At 36.6% G+C, this 10,493-nt stretch overlaps 1 protein-coding gene across 1 annotated transcript; it reads left to right on the forward strand.

Moving 5' to 3' along the window:
• Positions 1-6,970: 6,970 nt before the first annotated feature.
• Positions 6,971-8,446, forward strand: LOC126719888 (uncharacterized). The gene has a single exon (XM_050422392.1). The coding sequence runs from the start codon at positions 6,971-6,973 to the stop codon at positions 8,444-8,446; it is 1,476 nt and encodes a 491-aa protein (XP_050278349.1).
• Positions 8,447-10,493: the final 2,047 nt, after the last annotated feature.

A 10,493-nucleotide genomic window follows, 5' to 3' on the forward strand; every position in this document is an offset into this window, starting at 1 on the left:
TGGGCGTAGTGACTTCGCGGCCCAGGCCCGCTCTGCATGAGGGCCCAGGGACTGTGGCCCACGCCAAGAAGTAGCCGTTGCCGAGGACAACCCCTGCTCGGCACCTAGTGAAATATCTGAAGAAAGGGAGAATCTGAACTCAAAAAGTTTTGGACAAAACCTAGGACTTGCATGGTCCTCGGACTCAAGCCTATGGGGAAACCAAGTACGCAAAAGAAAAGAAAAACATAAGTTTTGGACAGAACCTAGGACTTGCATGGTCCTCGGACTCAAGCCTATGGGGAAACCAAGTACGCAAAAGAAAAGAAAAACACAAGTTTTAGACAGAACCCAGGCGTTGCGAAGTCCTCGGACTCAAGCCTTTTTGGGGAAACCAACTACTCGGATGGGGAAGGTTCTCAGCTCAAAATACTGTAAAAGGTTAAGGCCAATGTGTTAAGAAGATGGCGAAACGACCCAATGTTCATTAGCCTAAGGAAACTGATCATTTTGCGGGCGACATGTCCTCGGATGGTTACTTCTTACACCGTATCAAACACTCAGTCCTTATCTCGGCTAATTTTAAGGTGAGTCTCGTTCCTCACTGGTCGGCATTGCCATTTCGAATAATTTTATTAAAGTTATGGTGGCATCTTTTTATTAGCAAGTATTTTGGCCTTAGTTGTCATTGATTCAAATGCTATACTATTGTGCCGAGCAATACTCGCAAATTTATTAAAACATATAAACAGAACATGCGAAGTAGAATAACAATAACTTTTATTAATATGAAAAATTACTACAACGTACAAAGAAGGGCTTAAACAAGCCTATACAAAAATGAATTGCCAAAGCAACAATAGCATCCGCAATACAGATAAGTAAACAATCAGATGTCTTTTAAACTCGCCTTCAAAGTCTCTCCAATCTCTGCCTCAGTACTGTTCATATCAAGAGAAGAACCTTCTTTAGAAAAAGATGAAGGAGAAGGAAGAAGAATTGGAACACATGGAAGCACTTCAGCAAGCTCTTGTCATCAAGGAGCGCGAAGGAAGAAGAAGATGGAGGACATGAGTAAGAAGGAGGAGAAGAAGAGGGAAAAGGTGAGAAGGAAGAAAGAGAGGCAAAAGGTGGCGCCAGTGAACGAAGAGAGGAAGAAGCAGGGGCATTTAGTCCCTGCCCCAGTCCTGACTCCTAACACACTGGTGCCATGTTAGATATGCTCATGAGAGAGCGGATGGTGGTGATAATGGATGTTTTTGACTCAGTCACACCAAAAGTGAGATGTGACGAGTCCCTGCTTCGGATTTTGGCTAAAAGGAAGGGGAGACAAATCTTGAGTCTCCGCCATCCTTGCCCTGACCAAGCCATCTTAAACTTTATTAGGACATGGCGTTTCTGGGAAAGGAACGGTTTATTCATGGTTGACTACTATGGTGAACGTATTATTGGATAGGGTATAACCAGAGGGAAGAAGTGAACTTTGGGAAGAGCCTGAGGGATTCAGATATGAGAGAATCACCTTTTGTTCTCTCTCTTTATATAAGGGATGAAAAAGAGGGTACATAACACGTTCAGATCCCTAGGGAAACCTACAAATAAGTATACGTCGTTTCGTTCTCCCACGCCATCAATAACCGTTAGATCTGAGAGGCCTCGTAAAAGAAAAACATTAAAGGCATGCTTCGGATAGCCAAGCGGCATAAACGCATCGCGCGTAAATTGAGGGAAACGTCCTGTAGACTAGCGCGTTCCCTGAGGAGGTGAAGAGTCGCCAACGTCGATCAAAGGCTGAATTAAACGAGCCACAATAAAGGCTCGGTATTATCAAAACCCACCTTTCCAACCAAGATGTTGGACAGCAGGGTTTTGAGGGGCTATTGTGGGGCCCAATAATTTATGGGTCCGGCCCGCTTGCTTATGGGGAGTCCACAGGCCTAAGTCGAAGAAGGCCATGGCCCAAGCTTAAAGATAAGAAGCTCAAAATGGCCCAGGGATACAGCCGAGGACAGCTTGGTCCTCGACAGACCCAAAGTCTCATTGATGAAAGTGGTATACGGGCAAACTTTAAAGATCAGAAAATATCTCAGGGAAGTTGTCCTTAATACCCTTCACTGATGAGACTCTGCACCTAACAGAACCAGATTTTTAGGCTTTATTAACCATTCCCAACAATTCTGGGATTAGACTGACGGGACAAATATCAGTCCTGGAAAAGTTGACCCTACACGTGGACGAGGGACATCGAACGTAAGCTAGTATAAAAGAAAATGTAAACTAATCAGAAAAGGGGGATCTCATCTCACTTCCTGGGAAAAACTCTAGGGATGAGAATGCCCGGACAATATATGTATACCACCACGAAAAACCCCCCGCCGGGTAACCGGAGAAAGACATTAGTGCTCCTCGGACAGGATCTGAGGAGTCCAATCCTTCAGGTTGTGAAGTTGTAGGGCTTGGATACCTAGACTGAAGCTCTTTCTTACCTGAGTTTCCCTAAGATTCGGCCTGGACCAACGCCCCGTGACCAGAACGATAGCCTTTTAAGCCCACTCTCTACAAATCATATTGTGAGGGATCCTTCATGTGCGAGCCCAACGTCATTGTTGGGCCGTTTGAGAATCGTGTCCCTACATATATATATATATATATATATATTTTTTTTTTTTTTACAAATATTTTTTTGGAGATACAGGGGAAAAAAATAGTTTTACATTTTTCCTCTACTTTTAAGAAGTCCCAAATAACTGAATAATGCTAGAGATAATACAACTTAAATTGTATGGATCTTACAAATACATATGTCACCAACTGTAAGAAATAATTCAAATAAGAAAATGATAGAAATATTATTAATTTTACTTGAAAACTTTACAAATTTATGTGACAATTAATATAATATGTTGACGTCAATAACCTATTAAATGCATTTTTAAATTACTTTTTGTGATTTGTGATACATCCTTGTAAGACTCACGTTGTAAAATTTATAATGTCTTTAATATCATTAAAAGATATTAATATCTTTCTTGATTATCCATTGAAAGATATTTATTTGAGTTTTTGTGTGTGTGTGTGTGTGGAGATATTAAGGTGTTTAGTTTATGTTTTCAAACAACCATTTTTCAGTTTTTAAATAGTATTACACGTATTTCTACACACTTTTTTACCCACACATATTTCCACAAATGTTTTCAAACAATAATTTTCAGTTTTTAAACACATATACCAAACAGGCCCTAAGTATCTTAATTTGTGGTGTGTTTGATTTTAGATTGATAGGTTTGAGAATGTTCTTATGAAGAGGAAGAATGTTCTTAAGCTAAAGTTTCATCATTTTAAGAAATATGCTTTTAGATCTTAATTTTTATGTTTTTGTTAATTTTTTTGTGTTTTTAACGGTGAAAGTATAGAGGTGGGTTACGTTTACGAAAACTTAAAGAAGTGAACCTTAGGTAGGTAAAGTGTCAATTTTTAAACCACATGCAGGCAACTTAAATTTCAACCAAATCACAATTGGATAAGTTGTAATTTTCCCTATAAAATATCATAATCATTCTCACCTATTTCACATCCTAGAGAAAAAGATTGCTACCAATTTCCTCCTAACTAGTAACTAGACCATTAGTTATATTTATGGGCATTTTTTAGAAAATGCATTAAATCAATGACAAAGTTTGGCTCCAATCATTAAAAAGAAGATGATACTTGTTATTGTCATGTGCATTGCACATGACCATTTATTATTTAACCCAACTTTTTTATTTATTTTTTTTATACAAGATAGAAATTTTACTCTAGACTAATCTAAGTGTATATGTGTGTGAAGCTCCCTTTTGAGACTTGAACCCTAACCATTGTCTCCTACACCCCACAAGCACTTATACTTGTGGAGTGATCATTGCACCAATGGTGTGTGGTGATATTATTTAACCCAACTAAGTAAGTGAGTCATGTGCATTATCGGGACCTACACCCCACAAGCACTTATACTTGTGAAGTGATCATTACACCAAGGGTGTGTAGTGGTATTATTTAACCCAACTAAGTAAGTGAGTCATGTGCATTATCGGGACATGTCATCTTCCTATCTTATTGATAGTGGAATCATAAAAACATCAATTTCATGTCAATTAATAGTAAGCTATTGCCCTAAGTTCAAATCTAGCTTATTCTAAAAATAAAAATAAAAAAGTTTTCAAATCTAGCAAATATAAGTAAAAGATTGGATTGTTGAATGATTAAATCGTAATCCCTGCATGTTGAAGTGTAACTGCCATTTGGTTCAGCTTCTTCTTTTGTAAAACTAACCATTTATAGTGAATGTTGGTAACTTTTGTCAACAAACTATTATTGATATCCAATTTTGGGCATGATTAGAAAGCAGATGAAAGTAGTGAAATTTCTTCAAAATCTGCCATTGTTCGGGATGTGGTCAAACTTGGTCCGGATAAGTGTTAATTCTCTGGAAACAGGAGAAAGAATTTCAATGATCTATGCTGCTTCTTTTCTTTTCTCTTTTAATTATTTTTTATTGCATAAGAAGCAATTTTCAAGTTTTAAATTTTCAATACAATTTTAAGCAATCTTTTTCCGCTCCACTTGTGATTTTGTTGGTTGAGACTTGAGAATACAAGCCTGCAAATCATATATGCTTGGGCCTAAAAGGCTGTTTTTTTGTTGGGCCTTCTTGAAGGTACTGTTCCCTAAGCCACTTTCTCTCACCCAAAAAGGTTCTGTTCCCTGCGGTTTGGAAATGCTGAGTTCACAAATGTTTTGTAGGTGTGACACAGGATTAATGTTAGGCTAGCCAAACGGATATTTTTGCAAAGGAGAAAACTTATATATAGTATCTTAGGTGTTGTTTCTTAGATTCTCCTCTTAAGATTCTGCTATGTGACTACTTAACTTAAAAAATACACTTCCATACATAAGAAAAAAGTCACATGGCAGAATCTTAAGAGAGAAATCTAAGTAACAACATCTAAGCACTGTATCTAAGTGTTACTCTTTTGCAAAATAACCATTTTGCTAAAAATTTCGTTAGTTAGTATGATTTCTAAATTATTTAGGAAACTAACATCTCGAGTTCATTAGATTCAAGTTCATTGTAGCAACTTAAGTTTTAGAGACTCGAGTTCTATGCGCTAGCAGAATTGAGATGAAAATTTATCTACGTAGAATCTAAACACTCAGCCTTCGCCTCTTCTCTAAACCTGAACCTAAACACTCACATCTAATAGACCTCACTAACTCTCAAAACTTCAAACCCAATTCTGGAGAGGAATCTTAAGAAAGGAATCTAAGTAACAACATCTAAGCACTGTATCTAAGTGTTACTCTTTTGCAAAATAACAATTTTGCTAAAAATTTCGTTAGTTAGTATGGTTTCTAAATTATTTAGGAAACTAACATCTCGAGTTCATTAGACTCAAGTTCATTGTAGCAACTTAAGTTTTAGAGACTCGAGTTCTATGCGCTAGCAGAATTGAAATGAAAATTTATCTATGTAGAAATTGAGTCTTTAAATTGAGACTCAAGTTCCCTCAACACTTCTTTCTTCAAAATCTTGGCCTAAGCTCCATGGCCAACACTTCTTTCTTCTAATCTTAGAACCTTCGGGTCGCCATGGCCAAATCTCCATGGTTTAATCTCAGCCTTCACCTCTTCTCTAAACCTGAACCTAAACACTCACATCTAATCGACCTCACTAACTCTCAAAACTTCAAACCCAATTCTGGAGACAACAAACCCAAAAAATAGAAAACAACAAACCCAAGCCGTTCCGGTGCCAAGATCGTGATTTTTGAGTTTTTAGAAGTAGGTTTGGACGTTTGAGAAAGGAGGAGAACATGGAGAGGAAAGCTGAAGAAGAAGAAGATGGATTATAAACTTGTAATATTACTATTTATAAACTTATTACGTATTTATTTATTTTATAATTATTAATTTAAAAAAAATTATTTATAACATCACAATTCAACTACTGTTAGATCTCAATTGTACTAGAGAATTGAAAATGATACCCTTTCTAGTTTTATGTTCGATCTAAGTTAAACTCTCAATTGATTTTTGGGTGTTTTGTATTGAAGTCTATGTTGCTCGATGGCAAATGTATTTGACATCACTTACATCACGTAGAAATCCATCAAGGCTCAAGCCCCTCTTGCATATTTAAAGCTCTGCTCTCTTTCTTCCAACCAATGCTTGCTAATTGCCATGGCCCGTGCTTCCTAGTTTGGATCATACTTGTACTCCTCAATTGATTTTTGGGTGTAGACGAACTCTAAATATCTTCTTCCTTTTTTCTTTTTTCTTTTTTCTTTTTTCTTTTGTGTGAAAACAAACTAAAATTTAATTCCTAAACCAATATAAACTAAATTAAAGTATAAAGATTCCAAAGCAGGAGGAAAAATTCCAAATACTTTATTTAACTATAATAAATTACTAATTAAGCTAATAAAATCCCATTAAAATCATACTCTTGTTTTGCAATCTTATTTTTTAATTTTTAATCTTTCTTTCATTCTTACTTTACTTTCAAAAAAACTTTCTTTCTTATTTATTCTAAAATTATATATATATATATATATATATATAAAAGATAAAACTTAAGTAAAGTACCTTAGTTGCTGTTCCTTAGGTTTCATTCTTAAGATTTAGTTATGTGGCTACTTAACTGAAAAATACACTTCCTTTTAAGGGTGTGCAAAAAACCGATGAACCATAAAAACCGACCCTAGCCGGTTTAATTTTTAAAACCTAGCATCTTATATATAACTTGTAACCCTAGCCGCCCCTCATCCAATTTTCTCTCCCTCTCACAAACACATACCCTGCATCTCTTCGTTCTTCTTTTGGATGTCTATCACACTTATCAAACATGCTGTCGTGTTGTCAATAGTTTTATCATGATCTAGCATGCAATTTATCTGATTATGTGTCCTTCGATCTTTTAAACTATAATTCTCTTCAGGTAGTAGTATCTACTATGAGTCACCTTGGTTTTTCACTCTTTGGCATCTCTATCAAAAGGACTGCAGCTATCACAGCCAGGTGGACTGGCTTAAGAAACATTTCTTCTGGTGCATTGTCTTTAAGCTGTTGTTTTTCTAATTGTCCTAGCTCATCAGCAGATTTAAACCCTTTTCCATTTCTACCGCTTGGGCCTCCAGAAATCCCTCATTCAACAGTTACTGCGATTCCAAGTCTAGTTGATGCCCAGGACTTTTTCTTTGATGAAAACCGGGTTTCACTGGAAGTTGAAGCCGATCCATGTTTTCAATTTTATAAAGAGTTTAGAGAAATGAAATCATTAGCTGGTCTTATGCACTCTTTGGAGATGTCTTGGTACCACTGTCCGCTTACCACCCTCAAACTCATATGCCTTTTGAGGAACACTAATTATTTGAGAAATCAAAGAAGAGAGGAGTTCTATTTTGCAGCTATTTGGCTCCACCATTACCACCCTAAAACGCTAGCATGCAATTTGAAGACATTTGCCAAATATGCGTGTTTGAAAGACTTGCTGGAAATCCTCTTACGGATTGTCAATGGCAGCACCATGAAACTTGAAACTTATGACACAATCTACAGCAGGGAAGAACTTATAAGGAGAGAGCGAATGCTTAGAAGAAAGGCTGTGAAATATAAGACGAATGCTGAGCAAGAGAAGGCTACAGAGAGAAATGACAAAATAAATAGGATGGCGAAAAACGCCATTGAGAGGTACAAGTATGATCCAAAGTACCGTTTCTTATATGATCGGATTTCTGATCTCTTTGTTGAGCTACTTAAGGCCGACCTTGAGCACTTGGATTCTGGGCGGATAGAAAATATTAGTTTGGCTTCAAAATGGTGCCCTTCTCTTTACTCTTCTTATGATCGTTCAATTTTATTTTGTGAGAGTGTTGCTCGGAGGCTTTTCCCATATGATTCTTGTCCTGAATACAAAGGGATTGATGAGGATCACTACGTTTACAGAGTCCGAAATCGATTACAGAAAGAAGTTCTTGTCCCACTTCGCAAAGCCCTGGAGTTACCAGAAATTTATATGGGTGCCAATCAATGGAACTTGCTTCGATATGATCGAATCTCGTCTATTGCGTTGAGAAATTACAGGCAGGCATTCTTTAAACATGATCGTGAAAGGTATTTGCAGTACCTTCAAAATGTGCAGGGCCCTGAAATGCCAAAAACCACAGCCAAGGATGAAGTAATGAGGGAGAATTTTGAAAGGAATGGGCATGTGATGCCAGAAACTTTGCATTGGGACGTTAGTAACCATGGACCGCCTCCGCCAGTTCCAGCTGTGGTCTCACTTGAGGGTGGTCTAACACCCATAAGTAGTCCCTCAAAGAAAAGTTTCAGAGTTTCATTGGAGGGAGATGGAACCCTGAATTTGAGGGCTATGATGGAATCGGAGATTAGCAGTGTAGATGACTCAGAACTTTTAGTGTACGATTGATTGATTGATTTATTTATTTTTTAATTCTCTGTTTAGCTAGACAGTGTTGTTTATGTTAGCAGTGTAGGTAAATTTATTTTAACTGTGTTCTATGGATTATGTCTAATGCATTATTATCTTGTCTAAACTTGTGTAGTTTTAAGATATCAAGAAATTGCATTGGAGGCATGCAGACAGTTTCAAAATTAACTTTTAGTTTAACTTTAAGAACTTGAAAAGTTTTGAGGGAGTCAATTAGATAGCATATCTCATGATATTTTGATTTTTTTTTTTTAAGATCATAAGATAACATGATAATCAAGTTCCAAAAGAATTACTAAACCAAAAGCTATCCCTTGTCTTTGAAGCTTTGTGTAGCAAGTTGCCTTGTTTCTTTGAAAATTCTTGGGTGGACAGCATTGAAAATAGCTTTAGTCTCTTGAGACTGAAGTATTCTGATATCATAGACCAGAGTCTCAACCTTCCATTTTCTTCATTCTCTGTTGTACTTTAATTCTATTTCTTTGTCTCCAACTAATATGTCAGCAGACCTGAAGCTCAATTGTCTTGCTTTCATTAGGACTTTTCTGATTGCATGCCATCTAACAGCTTGTTTTCCTTGTAAACTTATGTAATGACACCTAGCAAATACTCTTACCCCCAATCTTGACTTTGCCACAAAAGCTATTACCTTAGTTTTCTTCCATTTGCCTTGTTAAAATCATCCAGCTACAACCTTGACTTTCTGTTTCAGACATATAGGGCCAGTTTGGATTAAGGGGGAGTAGAGTAGAGTTGACTGGAGATTAGCCAACTCTATTTTACTCCCTCTCCCTCCCCCTCAATCCAAACTGGCCAATCAAGTTTGGATTTGCACTGCTGCTTTCGTCTCCCATAAGCTCTTTACTAGCATACCTGCAAATTATTTATTTTTTATTTTTTTGGATAAGTAACATAAAAAATTTCATTAAAAGAACACAGCCCAGTACATAGGAAATTTTAGAAGAGATTAGCACTGTTTTAGCACATATAGGTTTTCCTTAAAATGAAACCTGGTTTCCATGCTTCCATATGGACGAAAGAGTTGTTGCAATAATGATAATTGCATTGTTGTCATTTGGTCCTTAAGGTTGCTCTACTGCATGTAACAAGGTTTCCAACCTTTAGTTTATGAAATCTATCTAACCGTAGAGACTTGTCCTTAAAGTCAGATCGGATGCAAGCAAAACTGCCCTTGCCAAATTACAGTGAAACATTAAATGATTGATGTCTTCATCATCCTCATTGCACAATACATGGGTTTTTTGTTTATGTTTTGTTTTGTTGTTTTTTTTATAAACAAATTCTACGAGTAGGAGGGGCATTATGTCCCAATTTCCACAAGAAGATCACCACAGCTTATTCGTGTGTCTGGCTTAGCTTATATTCTGGTACTTTGTTTGCTTAAATCCATTTTCTTCCTCACCTTTAAGCAAATGAGCTACAAAACCATATCGTAGCTAAACGTAATATTCTCCATTTAGAGATCTACACAGTTTAGTGTATCAGGATGGTTCAAATTAAGCTCCATAAATTCACAGGCTCCCTTTTCGTATCCCATTTTTCATAATGCCACCACAAAATTTTTCTATATATTGAAAGCTCCTTTCCTTTTTTTTTCCTAGTTTAGGAATTAGGAATGTTTCTCTTATTCAAGATTATTCAGTGGAATCTATGTGAATTTGCTTAGTTTTTTATCTGGAAATACATACTTTGGTAGTTTGGTTCATATTTGCAAAATTGAGTTCAAGTTGAAACTTTTTTTGCATCTTGACGTTCTTATTTAATATTTAAGGTAAATTTCATTAAGATACCATAAGGTTTGGGTTAATACTAACCGGGTCCTAGATATTTCAAAATTGACCAATTTGGTCTTTAAAAACAACTTAATCCCTAACCTCGTTAGCCCTCTATTACTCATTTTTCTTGTTCTCTCTCTCTCTCTCTCTCTCTCTCTCTCCAATTCGATCCACTCTCCTCTCTCTGACTCGCCCTTTTATTGTCTCTTTCTTCTCTCAACCAATAGAAG

This window comes from Quercus robur, chromosome 3 (genome assembly GCF_932294415.1).
Source record: "Quercus robur chromosome 3, dhQueRobu3.1, whole genome shotgun sequence".
NCBI classification, from domain to species: Eukaryota; Viridiplantae; Streptophyta; class Magnoliopsida; order Fagales; family Fagaceae; genus Quercus; species Quercus robur.

Excerpts from the sequence above, each read along its gene's own strand:
- LOC126719888 (XM_050422392.1), top strand. The coding sequence starts at position 6,971 with ATGAGTCACCTTGGTTTTTCACTCTTTGGCATCTCTATCAAAAGGACT.